This window comes from Camelus dromedarius, chromosome 23, assembly GCF_036321535.1.
Source record: "Camelus dromedarius isolate mCamDro1 chromosome 23, mCamDro1.pat, whole genome shotgun sequence".
In the NCBI taxonomy this organism is placed as follows: Eukaryota; Metazoa; Chordata; class Mammalia; order Artiodactyla; family Camelidae; genus Camelus; species Camelus dromedarius.
The window spans coordinates 8,875,668-8,899,450 of record NC_087458.1 but is presented as its reverse complement, the minus strand read 5'-3'; the positions used below and the strand labels follow the sequence as shown (position 1 = coordinate 8,899,450).

The 23,783-nt window shown below is 43.4% G+C and overlaps 1 protein-coding gene, 1 long non-coding RNA gene and 1 other non-coding gene across 4 annotated transcripts; 2 read left to right on the top strand and 1 right to left on the bottom strand.

Moving 5' to 3' along the window:
* Positions 1-13,157: 13,157 nt before the first annotated feature.
* On the bottom strand, positions 13,158-14,710 carry LOC135318988 (uncharacterized). The gene is made up of 2 exons (XR_010377502.1): positions 14,610-14,710; positions 13,158-13,939 (listed from the first exon to the last, which is right to left on the bottom strand). It is a non-coding gene; the product is annotated as an uncharacterized LOC135318988 (long non-coding RNA).
* Positions 14,711-14,818: 108 nt separating this feature from the next.
* On the top strand, positions 14,819-22,849 carry SMIM42 (small integral membrane protein 42). 2 transcript variants are annotated; one of them, XR_010377501.1, is made up of 2 exons: positions 14,819-14,939; positions 18,296-18,915. XR_010377501.1 is itself a non-coding variant. In XM_064477884.1 (2 exons), exon 2 carries the CDS (start codon positions 21,965-21,967, stop codon positions 22,175-22,177), a length of 213 nt encoding a protein of 70 aa, XP_064333954.1. In that variant the 5' UTR covers positions 14,890-14,939; positions 20,055-21,964; the 3' UTR covers positions 22,178-22,849. The 2 variants fall into 2 exon arrangements, 1 of the variants encoding a protein (XP_064333954.1); XM_064477884.1 differs by lacking the exon at positions 18,296-18,915 and adding an exon at positions 20,055-22,849 and having other exon boundaries at positions 14,890-14,939.
* Positions 16,822-16,894, top strand: TRNAG-ACC (transfer RNA glycine (anticodon ACC)). Its single transcript has one exon. It is a non-coding gene; the product is annotated as a tRNA-Gly (tRNA).
* Positions 22,850-23,783: the final 934 nt, after the last annotated feature.

The window sequence follows — 23,783 nt, the reverse complement described above, 5'->3', positions numbered from 1 at the left end:
TTAAACACAAAAAAGTAGGCTGGGGGGCTGCACCCTGGGGCCATGAAAGGAAAGGGGACATCCACCTGTCCCGTCATCCTGAGAAAAAAAGCCCAGGTTTTGTACAAAGCCTCCTATGGCTCTCTATTCCCTATATTGACTCTTCTCAATTGAAAGTAGCAATGCCTCCTTTTGTCTCCTTTTCCTTTCTCAATTTCCTTTAAAAGTATTTCAGACTTGGCCCATATTTTTCTTGGTTTTATACATTAATAGCTTGAATCCCAATCTTGAATCCCAATAATATTCTTCTTCAGAGGCTAGGGATTTAGAAAGTTTTTCATCTGTTCTCATGAGGTCAGTTTCCTTTATTTAGTTCCCCAAATGAATATAACTAGTTTCCTTCCCCTCTCTTGGGATTACCCACTCTCCCACCCAGATCCTGCTGCCCCTCTCTCCCTGGCTCTCCCACCCCCTGATCTGGCTAAGCGTGAGACTGCCCAAGAATAGACCTCCGTTTACTGTTTCACTTCCAAGGCGTGGTATTCCTAATGGTTCCTGGCATTGTTTCAGCTGCAGCAGCAGAAAATTAAGTATCTTCAGAAAATCAGCTCTGATGAATCCGAGATCTATTGCTTTCCCTGCCATGTGGCTGGTCATTTTGAAGAAGGTAACCCGTGAACCTCTGCATCGCTCCCGACCCTGAACCTGTATATGGCTATTGCATAGCTGTCAGCTTGTCTGTGTGTCACTAGCTTGGGAAGTTTCTTTTTTTAATGTAGAGTTTTCTATTTAAATTTTCTTAGTAAATCTTCAAGTGTCATTTTTGAGATGTCTGGTGTTCACAATGCTTTGCATTATTTTCTTCTTAAGTGTGCCACCTTTATGTTTCTCCACTTAATGGAGAACTTCATTTCCACTTCATTTCCCACTGTGTAACCTATAAACTTTTTGCAAGGTTTTCCTTCTGTTTGGAAGCCCTTACTTTGCCAGCTGAACACTGGACAGTTTGTGTAATCTATGAACTCAGGAACCCGACAAGATATTGATGAAGAGCTGACATGACACCAATGCCTCCCGTGTCATGGCTTCCCCACCACATCTTTTGCAACCTCCATCAGAGGAAGAAGGTCATAGTCTGAAAATCTTGTGTTCTTCTGCCACTAGGAGAACTCGAAGTCCATTCTTCTCCGTCCAAAAAAGTGTGCATCTATCCACACCCTATATTTGCTGTCTCTAAACACCTCCCCCCCATGCCATATCTAGCTCTCAATATTTCTGATTCAATGTTTCAGCAGCCTTTGATAGACAATTCTATTTAGGTCTTTAACAAAATAAAAATCTGCATAAAATAAGTTATCTGGATATAGAGAATCAGATAATTTTTTTCAGTTCAACAAATACTCAAAGATCACTGAGCAGACCTTAAGTTCTATTTCCCACTAGACAAAGCTTTTACACTATGTTCTTCCTCTCCCCACTCCTAGAGGCTGGCTCCCCTCCAACTTGACATCCTGTCTCACCCCCAGAACTCTCATTTTAACTCCCTCCCTGTCTTTCACCATGTCTTTAAACTCTCCACCATGGAATCCCAACAACAGTCAGACAAGCCTCACTCTTGACTCTAAACCTTTTCACTGAACACATCTCTCCTCATTAGAAATTAAGTTCCACGAAGACAGAGGTTTTTTTTTTTTATCAGTTTTGCTCCCTTCTATACATCCCAGCACTCAAAACAATGTCTGGCATTACTGGTTTAAAAAAAATAGTTGAATGCAATTACTATTTGATATTTAAAAACACATGGACCTCACTGACCAAAAAAGTATATTCCCAGACAGCTTAGTGAAAAGTAAATTAATGAATATTAAGTGTTAGTTTCACTTTGTCTGATGTTGCTATTTCAAGATGGTGGGACTTTCAGATTGACCTTGAGTTGAAAAGTTTCATTTTCTCTTTAGGTTATAATGCCTTATATAGTTTCTCTACTGAGTTGCTAATGATCTGGAAGCAAACACTTATATTTAGAGGAAAAAATTGTATAAAAGAGGAGGACAGGGATAAGTTAGGAGTTTGAGATTAACAGATACGCACTACTATATATAAAAGAGATAAACAACAAGGACCTACTGTACAGCACAGGGGACTATATTCAACTTCTTATAATAAGCTATAATGGAAAAGAATCTGAAAATAAAAGTGTATGTGTGTATATATATACATATATATATAATGTATATATATATGAAATGCTTTGCTATATACCTGAAACTAATATTGTAAATCAACTGCACGTCAATAAAAAATAAAATAAAAATTGTATAAAGGAACCTAGTGATTCATCCACTTTGGAAAAGTAGAGAATGATCACCTAATATAATTGTTTGGTAACTGCCTGAAATTTTAAGCTTCCTAATGTCTGGTTAAATTTAGGGGAAGTTAAAATGATCACAACAAAGTTAACATTCCCATCCAAAGCACAAATCCAGCAAAATGGATCTAGGATAAAACATGTATAAAAGTTAACCTTTTATTTTTGCTTTTTCCAAAGCTACCTATAAATATTTTAAAACCCAGAGTTGCGTTATACATGCAAATTGTGAAAATGGAGACATGTATTCCATATTAAAAAGGGTATTAAGTTTGTGTTTTAAGATTTCCAGTTACCAATCAAAAAGCTACAGTGGATTAAGAAGGAACACAGTCTATAAGAAGCTATGATGAGGTAAAAAATTATTATCTGAAAAGTGCTGCCCAGAATCAAGTCAGCGGGGAAGAAGGGACAAAACACAAGGTGAGAAAGAGAGGAGACTCGAGAGCAAATTGGGACATGTGGGAGGGGCTAAAGTCTGGGATTCAGGTCACGAGCACCAGGACTGTCTGTCGTGTGGCTGTTTTGCTTTATTGTTGTGTTGCAAAGTGTGAGAAGCTCAGGCAAACATGACAGCTTAAGAGAACATATGAGACCACACAGGAAATGCTCGTCTCAACACCAGATCTAACTTGTAACAGCTGTGTCACCTTGGACAAGACTTAGCTTCCCTGAATCCCAGTTTCCTGATCTGGAAAGCAGGGGCAATGAAAGCCCCCGCACAGAGTTGCGATGTTGGGATTGATCAAGATGGTGCACGTACTTGGTACATTATCATCAGCCAGACAAAAATACCTAACCTGCCCGAGGCAAGGTCCTGATTCTTGCCCTCTCCCCAGAACTAACCTATACCAGTTTTCTCATCCTTGTACAGTGGCAATTTGGTTCATAAAGTTGTGCAGGCAAAACAAAAAACAAAACAAAAAAACCCTTAGAATTATCCTTTTACTCCTTTCTTTTTTCCAGCCCATCAGGAAATCCATCAACTCCACCTTTAAAATATATTTAACACCCTGCCACTTCTCACCACCTCCATTACAACTACCCTGGTGCATATCACCATTTTTTTTTTCCCCTAGGACTGTTGCAATAGCCTCTTCACTGGTCTCTCTGCCCCACCTTTGCATCCTAAAGTTCTAAACTTAGCCAGAGAGAGCCTTTTAAAGTATGTCAGATCACATTACTCATCTGCTCAGCACGCTCCAATGGCTGTAATTTCACTCAGAGTAAAATAGAAAGCCTGGATCATGGCTTGTAAGGGCCTGAAGGATCTGGTTCCCTATCATACCTCTCTGGCTCCATTTCCTGCCCCTTTTCTCCCCCCTCACTTGGCAATAGCCACACATGGGCCTCTTGACTGTTCCCGAAAAACCATCAATCGAATTCTCACCCCAGGACTTTTGCACTGTGTTGCCCTCTGCCTGTAAGACTCATCCCCCTGATAAAAAAAATATAGATAGATAGATAGATAGATAGAGATAGAGATATATCCATATATATATATATGAGTAAATTTGAAGATCTAATTAGCTTTATTCAACAGTTCGTGAATCACGCAGCATCCCACCAGTAAATAGAAAGGCATTCCAAGGAGTTGTGCTGCAAAAATGGAAGGTTTCTATAGGCAGAAAAAATAGGGGCAAGAAAGTTATTGGCAAAAGAAAAGAAAGTCGTCCTCTTCAGGAGGTTAGGGAAGGTCAGGGGTCTTATTATGCAGATCACCTCATGCTGACTTAAAGAAATATGCGTAACATGACAGTTGTGAGTTTCAGTTTTATTCAGGGTCTTACCAGAATAAAATATCACCTGGGAGATAGCTCAGTAGCTCTGAGGAAACTGCTCCAAAGAGGTAGGGGAGGAGATAAATACATATTATTTCTGACTAGTGAATATGTCTAGTCAAAAATACATCTTGGTAACAGATTATGACTAGTCACAAAGATCAGATATCTCAAATTAATGATTTTAGAGCTTTCCTGTGTATGTATCAAAGAAAATTCAATTAACAATCAAGAAGAAAGAAGGGAATTTTACTTGAGCCAAACTGAGGATTACAACCTGGGAGACAGACTCTCAGAAGCTCTGAGAACTGTCTCACCTGTTAGAAGTTGAAGGCACAGTCAGATACACTTCTGAGGCAAAGGATTGTACATCAGAATGACACAGTGATATTTTACATACAGTTCAGCATATATATAAAGTCCAGGTAAGTGCAGACAAGGCAAGCAGCAAGTCACTATGACCCCCTGCAGAGTTGGGAAAGAATGCCATTCTTTGAAGAACTTACATTGTTAGCATCAGAAGAAAGGAAAAAAAAATGGATCCTTACAGTGGAGCACGCTCTCTCATCTTTGAAGAGGTCCAGCTAACGTGTAATGCAGACACACACTGCACATTAGGGAGGGAGGGAGGTGACCCAAAAGGACACAGAGGATTTTCCATTTAAATGTTTTTGCCCTGCCTGAAAATACAAATTGTATTTCATCATATGGGAGGTGCAAGCATCTGGATTCATTCAAATTCATCCTGAGCTTTACATCTAACTATCTAAGAAGCCTGCTTGTCCAAAGTACACATCCTGTATCATCTTAATTTCCTCTCAAAGTGCACTGTTGGTCAGCGACGGCAGCAGGTTATGACTTAATTCTTTAGAGCTAGTGGTGGGCAACAAAACTCTTGGCTCCTCTTTGTTCATATTCACTCATGCTGATTAGGAAATTTCAGATTGTCCGTTTAAAGATAACATTCCTGAGAGAGGCAGTTAAATCTTGCTTCGCTGTTGCGGGGACAAATGACTTCACTTGGGGTCTATGGTTTCTTTTTTTTAACACCCAAATATCAGCAATTATTAACACCACATTACAGGGAGCACCCCTCCTCCCTGCCACTGTCTGTCTCCCAACACTGCTTCATTTTCTTCCGAATATCTTTAACTACCTGATGTCATAGTCCATATTTACTTTTCTGTCACTCTGCGTGAGAATGTCCACAACTTGAGGTTAGGAATTCTGCTGCGTTCACTCTTGTCCACTTAACACTCAGAACATTACAAAGCATGTCTTGAGCAGTCAATAAGCTATCTGTCAAATAAACTTACTGAATGAAATGTGAGATTTTTTTTCCCTTGATTAACTGTAAATAATAGTTAAAATGCTGAAAATAAAAGCTGTCACTTTGTGAAATGTGAAATAAGATGGAGCCACATATGTCAAAAGATTTTAAACAGAAGCCAGGAGGCCATTAAGGAGGGGGACCTTAAGCACATTCTCACCAGCAGGAAGGAACCATGAACTTTTGAACTGGGCCAAACCACAAATATTCAAAGGACTCTGCAAGAACCCCTGCAACCTGCCACAAAAATGAACTTTTACCTCCCGCCTGTGACAGTCTTAGCAATCCATCATGTTTAGCCAAGACTAGCTTCTGCCTCCAACTCCAATTAAAATTCTTTGTAATGCACACTTCCCTTCTTTGCTTTTAAAAACCTCTGACTTACTCCCTTGCAGGACAGTTTGGGTTGCTGCCCGAATCTCTGCACCCTGAATTGCAATTCTTTGTTCCTAAATAAATGTGCTGTCCTTGATTATTGCTTCCTAGGCTTATTTAGGTTCACAGCATTAAGTAAATGTGAAAAATTAACAAACAGAAACTTTAATTAAATAGAGACAAGAGATCTGGATGGGGAGGTCTCAAGTCCTGCAAGGACAGCAGAGCCCAACAGGAAGAGGAAAGATCCATCTTCTTTCCTGACAAAAGGACTCGGCCAATGAAAAGCCATGGACTCTTTGTTTACTTTAGCCTCCCCCCAACTTCCTTTTCCCCTCTATAAAAGCATTCCCTTTCTCTGCCATGGGGCATTTGCACATGGGTTGCAGACCCCAAACTGCAATTCTCGGCTGATCCTGAATAAACCCATCTTTACTGGAGAAACATCTGGCGATCTATGGTTTTAGGTCAAGATAATTAAACACATGGTTAAAATGGATATGACAACCCGTATGATGTGTGTTTGCAATAGCATGTCACGCCAGTCATAGTTTACTGCCTGACAGCAACATAATGAATAAGAGTACGGGTGAGGGTGAGGACCTGGCTAGTGATCAGGACACAAAATGTCCAGTTGAATTATGCAAACGTTTTCAGTTTGGTGACTTTTGAGTTCCTAAAAGATCAATTTTTAAAATTTGGCTTTACAAAGATAAACAGATCAACCTCCTATTTAAATTGGTCATTAACTTTCATTAACTTTGTTTTTCTGCCAGAAACATAAACAGAACTAGATAATCGAGAAAGCTTAGTTAATTTTATTGGGTCTCAGTTTCCCCACCTGTAAAGTGGAAAGATTTTTTTTTTTGCATTGGAAAATAGTTGGGTTTTTTGTTTGTTTGTTTTTGTTGTTGTTATTTTGGGTTTTTAAAATTTTTTTTGAAGTATAGTCAGTTTATAACGTTGTATCAATTTCTGGTGTACAGCACAATACTTCAGTCATAAAGGAACATACATATATTTGTTTTCATATTCTTTTTAGCCGTAAGTTACTACAAGATAGTGAATATAGTTCCCTGTGCTATACAGTAGAAACTTGTTCATCTATTTTATACATAGTAGTTAGTTTCTGCAAATCTCAACCTCCCAATTTATCCCTTCCCACCCTCTGCCTCCCCTGGTAACCATAAATTTGTTTTCTATGTCTGTGAGTCTGTTTCTTTTTTGCAGATGTCTTTTTTTTTTTTATTAAAGTGGAAGGATTTTTGTGAATATTTTAAAATGTGAATATATATAAAGTGCTTAACACAAAGTCTGGTACAAATTAAACACCAGCAATAGCTATTTTATTATTATATCCCTTGGCATAAGAGAGACATTTGGTTTTTGTCCCCAGCTCCTGGCACTGAGTTCCTAAACCCTTGGTATTTCCTGAGTGACAGAGTGATGGGAGACTCTTGTTCTAATGAGGCGACGCCTGACAAGTTCCTAGATAGCTTTAAAATGGGAGGCTGGCTGCCAGAAAGGCCAAGCCTTGATAAGAAGCTTAGAACTTCCAGCCCCACTCCCAACCTCTGGGGAAGTTCCAACCTCTGCGAGGGGAAAGGGACTGGAAACTGAGCCAACCGCCAATGGCCAATAATTTTATCAATCCTGACTGTTATGAAACCTCCATAAAAACCCCTAAATGGCTGCGTTCAGGGAACTTTCGAGTTTGCAAGCACACCCACACGCCGGGAGGGTGGCACACCCCAAATCTATGGGGACAGAAGCTCCTGCCCTTGGGACCCTTCCAAGTCTTGCTTTATGTATCTTCTAATTGTTCATTTGTAAGCTTTATAATAAACAGTAATTATAAGCATAGCATTTCCTGAGTTCTGTAAATTATTCTGGCAAACTATCAAATCTGAAAGGGGGAGAGGGTGTGGGAACCCCTGACTTTGTATCCAAGTAGGACAGAAGTGGGAAGTAACCAAAGGACCTGATACTTGCAAATGATATCTGAAGTGAGGACGTTTTGGGAGACTGAGTCCTTAAACTCCAGGTAATTAGTGTCAAAACTGAATTGAATTGTGGGACACCTTGTTGGTATCAGAGTTGGAGATGTGGTGTTGGAAAAACACCATGTAGTTGGTTGGTATGAGAAAAAAATCCAGACATAAGCATTGTATTATCGTATGCATGAAACTTGTGGTCATGGGGAGTTTATAGAAATCTGAGAAACTTAGGTTTAGTTTCCAGAGCCAGCCAATGGCCCTCCAAAGACATCTATGTCCTAGTCCCAAGAATCTGTGATTATGTTAGGTTTTATGGCTAAGAGGAATTAAAGTTGCAGATAAAATTAAGGTTCCTAATCACCTGGCCTTAAAATAAAGAGATTATCCTGGATTATCCAGATAGGCCCAAGGTAATCACAAGAATGCTTAAAAGTAATTGGGAGGCAGAGAAAACATCAGAGAAAACAGATAAACAACAAGTTCCTATGGTATAGCACACAAAACTATATTCCTTATCTTGAAATAGCCCATAATAAGGACATAAAAAGGAATATATATATGTGTACAAATGAATCACTATGCTGTACACCAGAAATTAACACAACATTGTAAATCGACTATACTTCAAATTTCAAAAAAAGAAAAAAGTCAAGAGAGGTGGCAGCACGAGGATTCAGCCCACCATTGCTGGCTTTGGAGCTGGAGTGAGCGGTCATGAGCCAAGGCTTGTAGACAACCTTAGATACTGAAAAGGGCAAATCTCTCCTAGAGCCTCCAGAAGGCACACAGCCCTGCTGACACCTGGACTTCAGCCCAGCGAGACTCATTTCAGACTTAAGACCTCCGGAATTGTAAGCTGATAAATGTGGTTGTTTTGAGCCACTCAGTTTGAGCCTACCTTCAGCATTGCCTCATGTTGTCCATCCCTGTAACTTACAGTCCTTTTAAAGTCATGAACCCAACTCATGCCTCATAGCTCAACAGCACATTAAAACAGACCTTCAATACCTTCACATTATGTCTGACGTTAGTCCCAAACCACTTACACTACCCCCTTCCCACTACAAAACTCCAACATTCTCTAGCTTTACCAAATCCAATATGGTGGCCATTACCTCCACGTGGCTACTGAGCATGTGAAACAGACCAGTTGCATTGAGATGTGTTGTCAGTGCAAAATGCAAACTAGATTTCAAAAACTTGAACGTACAAAATAATGTAAGAATCTCACTGTCAATTTTTTAAATATTGATTGCTTGCTGAAATGTTCATATTTTAGATACATTGGGGTAAATATGTAAAAATTAACTGTACTTTGTTCTTTTTACCTTTTTAACATGACTACTAGAAAATGTTCAGTGATGTACATGGCTTCCATTACATTTTTATTAGACAATGCTGTTCTGGACCCATTCTAACTTGTACATTTGTGGTTAGTCATACTGTGTATGGCCTCACTCAATCCTCAGGCCTGAAGCAATAATGTGCTTCTTCTTCCCTTGACTGCTGTTGTCCACCCTGTGTCTGATTTTTAGACATTCTTGGCCCTCCCATAAACTAGGCGACGATGGGCACAGAACACCTAACCATGGGCAGCAACACTGCTTCAAGGTAACTGTGCTCCTTACTCAAGCCTTCTTATTCTATCTATAACACAGTCTCACAATTTTGGCAATTCTGCTCTGTTTTACCAGTTGTGTCTGGTATTATTCTCTAAGAATTCATAAAAGAAGAAAAGCACTAAACAAAAATTTTGCTCACTTGCCAACTAAAGTATTACAAACACTTTGATTCCTCCTCCATAGCCTTGTTTATAAACTTTTAAGTTTACAATCAAAAAACATTTTAATTAAAAATAGGTGTGCATATTATTTTTAAGTTTTTATACATGTGCAGATAAAACTATTGGAAATCTCTAAAACGTTAAGTGTTTTCTCTGAGTACATACATAAACAGGTGATGCTTGTTTTATTTTTCAATTTCATGATTTTTCTGAAATATATACAATATACATATGTTACTTTTATAATCAAAGGGAGGGAAAAAAAACTTCAATTTATAATCAAACAGCCAAGCCTGATAAAGCACAGAAAGCAATGTTTATTTCCTGTATTTATGAAGAGAAGAGTGGACTTCCTGTGGGTTTTGCTAAACCAAGAACCAAATGAAATGAGCCAAGCTGTTGGCTGATTCTCTTTAAGCATCTTTAGGAGACCCACCTGCAAAGGCTCCTAGTGGGAAGAGAAGGAGATAGCTTAGGACTCTTGAAGATGGAAATACAGATTCAATAAACAGAGAAGGCAGGAGAGGATTTCCTGGGTAGGTCTGCCTGCACTGAGTAGCAGATAAAGTCATAGATCCCAGAACACCATATCCCTTCCTCTATAGGCACCAGTCACTCCATCCCTGACACACACGACCAGATCAAAAAAAAAAAAGGGGGGGGGGGGTGGTATTTGCGAAAGAGTAACAAGAGTCCTCAAAAACACCTAAGGACCAAGATACTCCTACTCTGCCCCAAATGCGCTTCCCTTGCCTTGGTGTCTCTCCCTTTGGTCAAGGCGCTGCAGTGAGTCTATCACCACTGGGGGGGGGGGGCGGTCAGAGTGATCACAAGTCACAGCATAAGGGGAGGACAGGAGACAGCAGCACATGGTGTCCTCACTGAGCAGGTATGTCCCCCATGTCCATGTTCACTTCTGCATCCCAACAGCCCTTCCCTATGGAGTTCAGGGAACACACCAGAAATGCCAAGGACTCTACTCCAGGGTCACCCCCACTACCAAACAGTCATGCAGACCTCGGTTCTTTACTCTGCTCTTCACTTACAAGGGTGAGATTTTAGACACGTTATTTGTTTCAGAATCTGTAAAGCTGCAGTCAAGGTGCATCAAGGGGGAGGGAGACCAGTCAGGACCCCTTCCCTAAGAGGCAGCTTTGTACTTTCCAGGAATGCTTCCTAGGTAGGGAAGGGCATATTCTAGGTGAGGCGGGTCTCCCAGGGGTCCCTCTGATCTCTCCCTCACTTCCCTCGTCCCTGTTCTCTCTGGAGTCCCCTAATGGACTAAAATTCCCGCTAATATTCATTTGGTCAGGAAAAAGAGGGGGGCCTACATTTATGGTAGTTACTCTCCTGACCTTCTACATCTCTCTCCACACACACACACACACACACACACACACACTGCCTCTGCCGAGCCTTGCTCGTGACACTCCCTAATCATATCATTGTGTCTTATTATAGTTCTTTGCATGGACTTATGTTTGAAACACACAGGTCACCCAGGGAAAACTTTCAAGGGGCCTAAAAAGAATCCTGGGGTCTAAAAGAAGAGAGGATAAAATGATTCCATTTGCAACAGGAAAAAATTACATTAGACTCCATAAGAACTCTTTTAAAATAAAACTAACTCAAGAAGTACCACCTCCTCTTTTGAGTAAAATTGTCTCCCTTTCTTGCTTTCCCTTCCACTATACAGTGTCTTTCCCCAACAATCCTTCCCTCAATAGGTTTATGAGTCACCTGGGGAGACAGTGTGTAACCCCAGGGAACTGCCAGTATGAGGCAGGCAGCAAGACTTAAGCCCAGTTAAGAGATGAGTAAGATTAGATCATTTTACTGAAGAGGACGGAGGCCCAGTGAGTTCTGTGACGTACAGCCACCAAGTGTCAGAGCTGGAATTCAAACCTGGGTCTGACTGACTCCAAGGCCCGTACTCTCAAACGCCAGGCAGACAGCCCTTTCCATAACCAGCTTCAAAGGACCTACGGTCTGGTAGGTAGAGATTCATACATACAAAAATACGTTTTGTTTTGATAGAAGGAGTGGGCATAGGAGAAGAAACCCATCTACCCTGGGCAGAAGAGAGCTGTTAGAGCTTCTTGGAAGACGTGTTCCTCTGGCCGAGTTGTGAAAGATCAGCAAATGTAGAAAGGCAAGGATTAAGGGAAAGAGCATTCTGGACAAAGAAAACAACAGAGAGAAAAATAAAATAGTAATATAGTCAGGGGATTGCAAATTTCGTATTTCTGAATCATTAAGTCAGGAAGAGTATAGAGAAGATAAAGATGTTGAGATAAAGTGGAATGAAAGTCGGGAGCGGAGAAGGGGTGCCTGGAATGCCAACTAGGGAGCTGCCAACTGAACGGCTTTACGTGGGAGACACGCTCAGCTTTGTGGTTGGTGACAGTCCCTCTGTGGCAGTGAAGTGGATGCCCTGGAAGGGGAGTGAGACTGGCAGCCAGGAGACCAGGATAGAGGCAAAAGCAATAGGTCAGTCTCATCCTTCCGCACAAGAAGGTGGGAAGTGGTCCCAGAGATAACAGAGCAGTACTGAAGCCAGTTCAAAAGTGGGGAAAATGGTTCTATGTCCCCGAAACACCACAGTGGACCCTGGTTCTTCAGACTTAGGGAATTTGCTTAGCCACAACTTACTGAGATAACCCTTGATTATTCTAGTTTTTCTATATTGCAGATTGCTCACAGTTAAGGACTGTATCTTATTTGTCTCTGTAGATCCCACACTATTCACTATACACAGTGTCTTGCACACAGAAAGCGCTCTGTAAATGCTTTTTAAAAAAATCCTTTCATTCTGCAAATGAGTGCTTTCCATACACCACGTCCTAGGGACTGAGGAAACAGATTAAGACCATACTCTCATGAGGCTCATTTTCTAGTTTGGGAAACAAGACAATAAGCAAGTCAACAAATGTATATTTTCAAGAAGTCATACTACTTGACATGGCTGGAGTGATAAAAGCTCTATTTTAAATAAGGTGGTCAGAGAGGCCTCTTTGATGGATGAGTATTTGCGTGAGGCCCTGAAAAAGGGTACCTGAAGAAGGGTATTCCAGGCAGAGGGAGTGTACATGGCATGTTCACAAAACAGCAATAAAGCCAGGTAGCCAGAGCAGAGTGACCACAAGGAAGAGGGTAGGAGGTGAGATTAGAGAGGTAAGAAGGGATCAAATCATGTAGGGGTTTGGAGACGATCCATTTAAGCATCGAAGATGAAATTTCACCTCTTTAATGGTAGGCCCCATTCTCAAGGGATGCAAATGAAGTAGTATTAGTCATAAACAACCTCAGAGGTAAATCTACTGCCCAAAGGCATTGCAAAGCATTCTTAAACTAAATAAGCACGGTTATTAGATTATTTATTATTTGGAAACCTATCAACCCCCACCCACCTACTGCATGGCCTCCAATAAGACAATTTAGAATAGACTAGGGGAAGAAAAAGATCTGATTTAACAGTTCAAAAATATCTTTTGAAAAGGTAATATTCCCACTCTAGCCTAGCCAATCCATTAAGGCACTCTTGAAAAAAAAAAAAAAAAAAACAGATGCTAAGGCTTATCTTCCCCAGTTACACAAGGTTCTATGTCACATCACACATCAGTGGGTCCCTCCTGTCTACTGTTTTCATGAAATTATTATTTTTTTAATGGAAGTACTGGGGATTGAACCCAGGACCTCATACATGCACTCTACCATTGAGCCAACCATGAGATTAACTTCTCAAATCTCAGATTCCTCCCATCACTCAATAGGCAGCAGAATAATTAAGACAGTTGGAGCTGCATGGCGCGTCACGATCCTGAAGCACTGCAAGTGACTGCGGCACAAGCAGTGGGTATAAGCGCTGAGAGACCGCGGAGCCCTGCAACAAGACGACAATTAACAGGCATTTCTTCACACAAGGATGAAGGCCAGGCATGGGGCATTCTGTGTCACTAAATCCCCTGCGAACGTGGCTTTCCCTGCAACACTATCCGGTGGCCAAGTAACAAAACAGCAAGATACAAAGGAAACAGCTTGGGTCAGAACAAGGGGAGAAGGGAGCCTGGGAATGGTAAGAAGAGTACGGAACAGAAGGAGAGGTGAAGAGGCAAAGTACTCTGGAATGAGCTGAAGGAGGGATGAGAATAAGCAGAGGAACACAGAGGAAGGTGGGATAGAGGCTGACGTCATCCTGCCCTGTTGCTTACCTGTACATCTGTGTCATCCCAGACTGGCTCCCCCAGCATCTAGACGGTTTTTGGCTAGGGCATCCCCAGCACGGAGCCCACAGAGCCCTGCTCACAGCCAGCACCAAACTGTTTGCTGAGGTACACAAAGAAAAGGATTGCTCTCTCTTCCCCCTCTTTCACCATATAGCCTCCTGACTTCTATAAAACCTAGTTCTGCACTTTCTTCTTTTTTTTCTATCCAGTTTCTTTCATTCCCCCTCTCTGGCCTACAAGTCAACCCAGGTGTGCACCCACTGTTGTATTATCAAAATGTGGAGGACAGAGACAAACTGTCAGGACCAAAAGGGGGCCGTCTGTGACCAAGGCTGCCCACCAGGCTTAAGCAGAGACTACGGAGAGGTGGAACCAGAAAAGAGGCAATGACTAGAAGAGAAACAAAAAGAAGTGAGCTGCAAGTCTACGTAACTGGAAGGCTCAGATCTGCTTATGCCTACAAACATGCTGTGAGAGCCTTTTCTTGGGGCCCTTGGCATGCCTCCTGCGCTAAAGGCAAAGTGTTAAGAAGAGTTCTGTCTGTCTAGGACAGAGACAAGAAAGGGTACTCGCGAGAGAAAGAAGGATGGAGGTGGATTCCAGGGACCGAGTGTGAAGATCACAGAGAGACGAGGAACTTAAGGCCAGTCGGAGCCAGCTTAGAAGCATAAAGGGGATCTGTAGGTAACTGGGGCTTATAAAGAGGGAAGCCTCAAGTCTGGGACGAACTGAAGGCCCCTGAAGGAGAGACAGAAAGAGCAAGGTCTCACCCGAAAGAGAACTAGCAGAGCAAAACCACACCCACGCAGCTCCTCCACACCCGATTCTCCCGTGCAAGCAGCTTCTCCGCACCAGCTCGGACCCACTGGCCTCCAAGACTTCTCTCCGAAAGACGGGACCACGGTCCCCTGAACTACAACGCCCACACTGCCCCACGGGCAGGCCGAGTGACCCAGCCTCTTCTGATGCCCACTAGCCAATGGGCTTCGCCAATTTCCTCCGTCCCCCGAAAAGTCACGGGAGGAGTGGGAGCTTCCGGCCCCCTGACTTGTCCTCTTGCCCCTCGGGGACTCCAAAGGTGCAGCGCTTACGACAAGACGGTAAGCCAGCGTTTCCAGGCGTAAGGAAGGGAACGTCCACTGCTCTGGTTCTGCTTGTTAAGCGTGGGCTGCTTCCGCTGATAGTTAGTCCCAACCCACTCCTTTTAGGCTCCTTCCCCACCTCTTCCGGGGCGGGGCCGCGGGCCTGCGGCGCATGCGCACTGTCTCCCCCGTTCCGGGGCGGGCCTCGGATCTCCAGCACATGCGCACTTCCCCACCACTTGGGGCGGGCTACGGCTTGGGACGCATGCGCATCTCGAAAAAGACGCAACAGCGCGTCCCGGGTCTGCGGTTGTTTCCGTTGCTATGCTCAGGGCAATGCATTTTGGGGAAACTGCCCTTTTTTCCTTCATTTTCTTTCTCTTGTTTAACATCGGGAAGCAGCAGTGAAGCGTTCTTAAAAGACCCCTAAAGCTGGAGTTGAAATTTAGACTCTAACAAACCAGCTGTGGCGTGTTGGGCAAGGCAGGACCTCTGCCTCCTGGTGTGTGAAAGCCGACGACAGTAGAGGCGCAGCCGGCGTCCTCGCGCTGCTGGGACGGCTGTGTGCAAGGGGTACTCGTGGTGCCCACGGCCCTCCAGGCCCCCGTGGGGCAGCAGTTTCCAGGCCAAGCGGCCTTCTGAGCGCCGTGCCCCAGGTAGAACTAGGCATGGGTCCAGCATTGAATGCAGAGAAAGAAAGGAATTGGATAGGGGAGAGCATTTTGGGCACTTAGTCCCCTGGCTGGTGATAGACACGTGACTCCATCAATCTTTCTCTTTTCACCTCCAGACCATCTCCTATTTATTTCCTGCGGAAGTGGAGGATGGGGTACTGGGGTATGGTTTGGGATAGCAGAACTGACTTGCCACCTCGTGATGGTACCTCTCAATTTGACATCGTAACTTGACAATTCTAAAGTGCCAAAGGGGTCCTACCTAACATCCTGCAACACAAACGCCATCTCCTTTACCGAGAACACTTGTTACACACCTTCTCTTTCTTCCTCTTGTTTCTGTGACTAGCTCCTTCTCATCTTTTATGTATCAGCGTAGATAGACATCATCACTGCCAGGGAGAAATGCCAAAACTGCCCAGCCTAGGCAGGGGACTGACCTATCACTTCCCAAGTTCCCCATGCCTCCCTCATAGCGGTTACCACGCTATGTTCTAAATGACTCTTTTATATATATATATAAAATGTCTGTCTCTCCCTCTCTACATCTGTTGTCACATTGCCTTTCTGTCTGACTCCTAAAAGGTGACTTGTGATTACATCTGGCCCACCCAGATAATCACGGATAACTTCCCCATTTCGAAATTCTTCACTTAATCGAATCTTCATAGTCCCCTTTACCATGTAAGACAATATGTCCACATGTTCTTGGGGATTAGGGTGGGACATCTTTGGGGAGACATTACACAACCTGCCACTTAGGGTATCTGCCTGGCACATAGTAAGTGCTCAAAATACTGTTACTAATAATAATATTTATACTTATATGCTGAGGGGAAAGAGCCATCAGAAAGACATTACAAACGTAGGAAAGAGAGACTCTGAGAGAGAGAAAGCAAGAACCCTTAAGCCAAAAGGAATGTGTCCAGAACACAGCTGGAGGGAGGAACATTGTGGTCCTGCACAGTGAGGTAATATACACACACCTGGCAAAAGTGTTTTAATATGTCATTCAATGCATTTTTGTTTTTTTCCTTTATTCCTTCAAGTGTGCCTACACTAGTGAAGGAACATGGTATTGTCACTATCTCAGCCTGACAACCTCACCACATGTGATCACAGAAGCTCCCCAAAATTTCACCTCTGATTTATCGCTGTTTCTCCCAGAGCTTCTGGCTCGGTCTCTTTCACAAAATAGATGCTCAATAAATGTGTTTTTTTGGTGGGGAGGGTATAGCTTAGTGGTAGAGCACATGCTTACCATGCACGAGGTCCTGGGTTCAATCTCCAGTACCTCCATCAAAATAATACATAAATAAACCAACGTAATTACCTCCCCACAAAAAAACAAAACCCAAAAGAATTATCTAGGAGTCTGAAAGATGTAGTAACAGCACTACAATAGGAAGAACATTGGGATTTAAAAAAGCACTAGGTTGGACTTTTTTTTTTTTTTAATCTAAAGGTAAATGCCTGGTTCTAGAACCAATTTCTGCATGGCTTTGAGCAAATTACTCAATCTCTCTGAGCCTCGGTTCCCTGAGAGGATTAAGCCAGCTGCTGCAGCCACTGAGCCCAGTAGCTGGTGTAAAGAAACAAATAATGCAATAAATGCAAAGATTACTGTGTCTCAGAATTATGGTTTTCAATAAAATAATGTGTCAGAGCACCAAGGACAGTGTCTTAACAGAGACTCAGTGAACTTTAATTTCCTCTCTTCCATGTTAGAAATTTAAAATAGATCTGCATAAAAAATTTAAACTTAACACTCTCCGTAAAGAGGGCATGAGAAACACTGGAAACTGGGAAACTCATGAGATTCTATTACCATCACCTAGGTAAGAAGACTTAGATAGTGGGCAGGGTTTTCCAGAGAAACAGAAGCAACAGGGGTGTGTGTGTGTGTGTGTGTGTGTGTGTGTTAGAGGAACAGGCTCACACAGTTATGGAGGCCAAGAAGTCTCATGATCTGCCATCCACAAGCCGGAGACCCAGGGAAGCCAGTGGTTTAATCCAGCCTGAGTCCAAAGGCCTGAGAACCAGGAGCAGTGATGTCCATGGGCAGGAGAAGATGGATGTCCCAACTTAAACCAAGAGTAAGGTCTCCCTTACTCCGCCTTTTTGTTCTGTCCAGACCCCAAGTGGATTGATGAGCCCGCCTGCTTTGGTGAAGGCAATCTTCTTTATTTAGTCTACCAGTTCAAGTGTTAATCTCTTCTGCAAACACCCTCACAGACTTACTCAGAAAAACTGTTTGCCAGTTACCGAGGTGTCCCTTAGTGTAGCCAGCTGGCACAAAAAGAACCATCACAGTGGGGATGGTATAGCTCAAGTGGCTTAGCATGCATGAGGTCTTGGGTTCAATCCCCAGTACCTCCGTTAAGAATAAATAAACCTAATTACCTCCCCTCCCCACCAAAATAAAAAATAATTAAATAATACAATAATAAAAGAACCATCACAACTCAGAACCTTCAGGGTTCATGGAGGACCCACGTGTTGGGATCTCAGTGGTCAATACATTTAGAAAGGAGCAGACCCAAATGGGTGCTCTCCGCACCTGGCGAGAGGGGGTGAAAGCCAGGTGGAGAGAAGCCAGGAGTGCTGGTAATAGAGGGTTTCTGCCCTAAGAAAGAAGACATCAAGAATGTGGGGAAAGTGCCCCCCAATACCACATTCTACTTCATTTCTTCCCCTTAGGCTTCCAGGTGCCACCATCCACGTCATCAGGTGCTGGCCCCAGCCAGTGGTGAACTCTTCCTCGACACCGTGGAGGGTAACTCAGAGGGGTCTCCCCTGGAGATACTGGAGGGAGCTCAAACCACCTGGCCTCTCAGCATGACTCGTTTCTGGGCCCTGCCTCTCAGGAAATACATGAAGGACAATTCACCCTGAATATCTCTGGCAGCTGGTTCAGAGGATGATGAGTTGCTTGACCGTTTCCTGTAAGTCAGCAACATCACCAGGGAACATAAAGGAAACTGTCAGGCCCAGAGCCCCACCAAAGACTCCTCAGTACCCCGTCTGAAGTGAGTTCGGGGTAGTCAAGCAAACCACAGCCCCATGTGAAGCATCAGACTAGAGAACGAGAAAAGAGTAGAGAAGATAAGAGCTTGCGAAGTCCCGTCTGGTTGGGGAGGTACGACCAACGTGCCTGAAACAAGGAGCCATAAAGATCCAGACAAGAATGCTAGTGGACTTGGGGTTTCTTTTGGGAGGGATGAAAATATCCTCAGATTAGATTGTGGATTGTGATGTTTGAACAACCCTGTGAATCTACAAAGACATTGAACCATATGATTTAAATGGGCAAATTGCATGGTATGTGAATTACATTTCAATACAGATGTTTAAACATGTTGTGGTGAACCAGGAGAGGAGCAACCAGACTCCCGGTCCTTGACTCAGTGTGCCAGTAACTGTGTGACCCTGGTCACTGTTCCTTTTCATTCCTCAGTTTCCTCACCTGTTAGGTGAAGGAGTTGGACTAGTCTACCTGTAAGGTTCCTGTGTTAGTTTCCTGGAGCTGTTGTGACAAGTTACCACAACCTTGGTGACTTAACACGACAGTGATTCTCTCACAATTCTGGAGGCCAGAGGGCTGAAATCAAGGTGTTGTCAGCACCATGCTCCCCGCAGGGGCTCTGGGGGAGAATCCATTCCTTGTCTCTTCTAGCTTTATTCCTGTGCTTGTGGCCACGTCTCTCTCTGCTCTGTCTTTCCACTTGGATAATCTAAATTAAACTCCCCGTCTTGAGATCCTTAATTTAATCACATCTTTTGCCATATAAGGTAACATCCACATGTTCCAGGGAATTGAGGGGGGTAATTCTTATACAGATCTTTGCAAGTTTATAGGAGAGTTGGGAGAACCACCTTGAGAAAATACGAAATGCCTTATATCTTGTAGACCCCCCTTCCCTTCCCTTCCAACCTAGTCATATTTAAAACAACTTCCATTTGTATGGAATTTTATGGTTTGAAAAGTTATTATGCATTTATCAGCTCACTGCAGTCCCATAAAAAACTATGAATTTGGTACTATCACTATAATTTCATTTCTGATGAATAAATGGAGGCTCAGAGAGATTAAGTGACCTAACCAAGGTCATGCACACTAGGAAGTCCTAGTGCTGGACTCTAGTTTTAGTCCTTGCCTTCCAAATCCTTTGGTACCCACTCTGCCATCACCTGCCTGAATCTTGGTATAGCATTAAGAGGTTCCAGAGCAGGTTGGGGTAGATGCACTTGGAGCTAATTCAGTTCTCATTATTCCTCCTGCCAAGTACAGCTGAAAACCCCAGCTATAAAACCAAACTAAGAGGATTCTGAAAGTTGGGAAGAAGGCAGGCTGACTAGGGTTCTTGGGACCCAGAGCTCAACATAACAGTACATTCCATGGTTGGGTTTTTGTTTTTTTGGTGTTGTTGTTGTTGTTGTTTTCCCTCATATGTCCTAGACGGGGTGCTGGAGAAGCAACCTGGAAATGCCAATGGGCACAGACAAAAAGAAGTCCAAGAAAAGCCTACTTGCTTTCTCTAGCTGAAGTACTAGGGAAAAGGCAATCAAGCAAGATGAAAACCTTCAGATAATTCCTTTCTCGAGCCAAACACTGTGGAAAACTCATGGTCCCACCTCCAACCCTACAGGGAGGTGGAGACCCTAGGCTTCCAGCCTTGTCCAGCTGGAATGAAGTCCCGTTCTCCATTCTTCGCCCCTGGCCATAAGCTTCTTCATTTCTTCATCCCTTGCCAGGGTGGTATCAGAGAAGACAGAGTGGGGAGCTGGGGCTTTCTTTCCTGCCCAGAGGTCGTGAACTCCCCATCCAGAGATGATAAGACGCCCCTCTCCCTCCCTGTCAAAGTGTCAGAGGAGGCCACCTGGGGAGTCTGAAACCCCACACCCATCCTGCAATGGGGTGTAACCTCTCCCCACTAGCCTGGGTTGGCAAAGGAGGCTGAGTGGAGAAGCTGAACCTTCACTCCTGACTGGCATTCGTGAGGTGATGCTCCTTACCCACAGCTAGCATGATATCAGAGGAATCCTGCTAAAACAGAAAATTTAAATAAGATCTAGAGTCTCAAAACACCCAATATGTCCGGCAATCGGGATCACAAATCATCCCAAGAACCAGGAAATTCTCATCTTAAATTTAACAAGACACCAGATGCCAATACCAAGATGATGCAGGTATGGGAATTACCTGACAAGGATTTTAAAGAATCATAAAAATGCTTCAGCAAACAATTATGAATGCACTGGAAACAGATTTTCTTAAAAAATAGAATATCTCAGTGAAATAACTGAAGATATAAAGAAGAACCACATGGCAATTTAAGAACTGAAAAATATAATTACCAAAATCTTAAACTCAATGGATATGCCCATCAGCAGAATGGAAGGGACAGAAGAAAAGAATCAATGAACCTGAAGACCAAACAATATAAATGACCCAAGTTGAAAAAGAGTCATTTGGATAAATACAGTAGACTTTTTTTCTCCTCTTGTGTTTTCTAAATTGTTTGACAATCAAACCAAAAAGTATAACATTGTTCATTTCAATGTGTATAGAAGAAATACTTAATAAAATTATATTATAATGGAGGAAGTAAAGGGACTTAAAAGGAGGTGACTTTTCTACACTTGTCTCCAACTGACAGACTGTGAACACCGATAGCTCTCCATTCTGTAGCTTGATTTCAGCGGTGATCACTAGAATCCACCCATATGATGAAATGCCATGTAACTGTATGCGCACATTGGTTTCAATGTCCTTTCACTGGTTTCAATTTTGTACTATAATTACACAAGATTAGCCACTGGGGGACACTGGATGAAGGATCCATGGAACCTCCCTGTATTATCTTTGTAACTTCCTATATATTTAAAATAATTTCAAAATGCAAAGTAAAAAAAATAAGCAAATAAAATAGGATTGAAGGGGCAATTTCACAGGCAATTGGGGAACTCCCTTTTCAATCTGGAGCCCGGATGTGAAGGGAGGTGGTGCCCAGAAGGTGGCGGCTTCTGGACTAGAAACTTCAGTTCAGACCCTGGCCTCATCCTCCCGTGACTTCACAAAGCCTCAGGAGCCCCGCCTACCACTAGGAAGTTTTGCCAGTTGAACCATTGTTTCAGGACTGTGTTTGCATTGGAAGCAGTTGTTCAATCTTCCTGAGCAAAGTGCTCTGCCTGCTCAGTTACACCCAAAGGAAGATGGCCCCATGTGAGCAACAGGATCCGTAGACGTGTGGCCGCGGCTTCACACCCATTCCTAGGCTGTCACAAAGGACAAGACCAATCCTCGTGGCTTTCGTGGTTGTGCGAGCAGTCGGCTTCTGCCACGTATCTCAGCTCTTTGAGAAACCTATGTCTTCCCCACAACTTCCAGCCTTCTTATGGGACAAGGGTGCACTCAGCGTTGCCTTACCTGCTCCTGCTCACCTAGTGAAAGCTCTCTTCTTCTTTGCGCTCCTGATGGCTCTCGTCACGCTCCTCATCCTGGTCTGGACAGTAGCCAAAGTCAAAAGCAACAAGAGCAGAGAATCAGTCCAAAGCAAGGAGGCAACACCTCTGGCATGAAGATCTGCATTCTTGGTGGAGATGCCCCTGCAGGGAAGATCTGGAGGCCCCAGAGGCAGGGCCATCTTGGAGCTGACTTGGAGGGAGAGCCTGGGGAGGAAGACCTGCTTCAGCCACCCAGTCCCCCAGTGCCAGCTGTTCCCCGCCACCAGGCCTCCTTTCCCTCCTCTGCCACCGCCTCCGATAGAATTCTCACTCACCCTGCTGCTCTTTGGCTGGTCCAGGCTTCTGAGTTTAAATGTCTTCTCTCTCTGGATCTTCCACACTGAAATTATAAATGGTTCTTGATTTCTGTGTTAACAGAAGAAAGGAATAAATACAAGGAGAATTAAAAATTGATGACAAAGCCCAAATTTCCCTTTTTAAATTGGGTATATGTTGGCTCTGGGATATCAAAATTATTGGGCGCTCACAGCATCTCAGACTACGCAATGAAACTACACTGGAAGCTCAGTTCCAGAAGATCCTTGAAATGGAACAGCTCACCTACCCTGAATTCTAGGTAAAATTCTCCCTCCTCTTCACCTAATTCTAGGAATAGAGTATTTCTTCTCAAAAAAAATTTTTTTGCCGCACCAACTACTTTTCTCTCTTCTTCCCCATCATCCAACTTTGTGGGTTGGCAAATTTTTTTAATATTGTATTCTTGTCTGATTATTAACATCTTTTCTGAATTTGGAACAAATTAACTTCTTTTTCAAATGAAACCCACATTAAAGAGACGGTGTTTTGAAAAAAAAATCCATACTCTCATCCAATTACCCTCAGGAGCATTTGACATTTGCCTGGAAGAAATCAGCATTTTTTTTAGGAGAAAAACCTCTGTGTCCAACCCCACGGTTAACTGTTCCTCCTAAAAGCATCCTGTCCGGTGTCCCTTGTCTCCCTTCCCACATGCACTTGACTCCAGAGTCTTGAGCCAAGAGCCCCTCCCTCAAAAATCTTTTTCATTGCTTAGAGTCATGGGACTGTGTCTGTTCCTCCCTGGTACCTGGGCTGTGTACTTTCTATCTGAACCCATTGCAGTCCACTCTAATCCATAGAAATTAAGGAGCTTGGTCACTTGGTGCTGAGGAGAGGCTAATATTGCCGCCAGATCCAAGGGAAGCCCTCCTTCCCCCCCATGCCTGCTTCCTCCAGCCTGTCAATGGTGGTGGTATTTTTGTGGTTGACCAGCTTCAGCGTAAACAGATTACAGGTGACTTGAGGCAGAACCAAAAGCCTCATGGCCAAGGAAGAGGTAGCCCTCGCCCCTCTGGTAGAGTGGGCCCCCTTTATCGGAGACCCGCTAGGGTTCCCTTCCAGCCACACCTCTTCTGAGTCCAGCATGCCTGCTCGAGAAGTCGGTGATGGGAAATAGTGTGTGTGTTTCCCACGCATCTCTCTTTGACGGGGAGTTCCACACAAGGCCTGTCAAGCTTCAGAGTTGGCAGAAAAGATCCTCAGCTCTGCTTACTCTCCAGATCTTTCTCTCCTATCCCGCAAATGCCTCTTCATCCATCAGACGTTTATTGAGTTCTTGCTACGTATCAGGCTCTGTCCAGGGTGCTAGAGAGACGAGAGAAAGAGGTCCCGTCTGCTCTCTCCTAGAGCCTACACAGCAGAG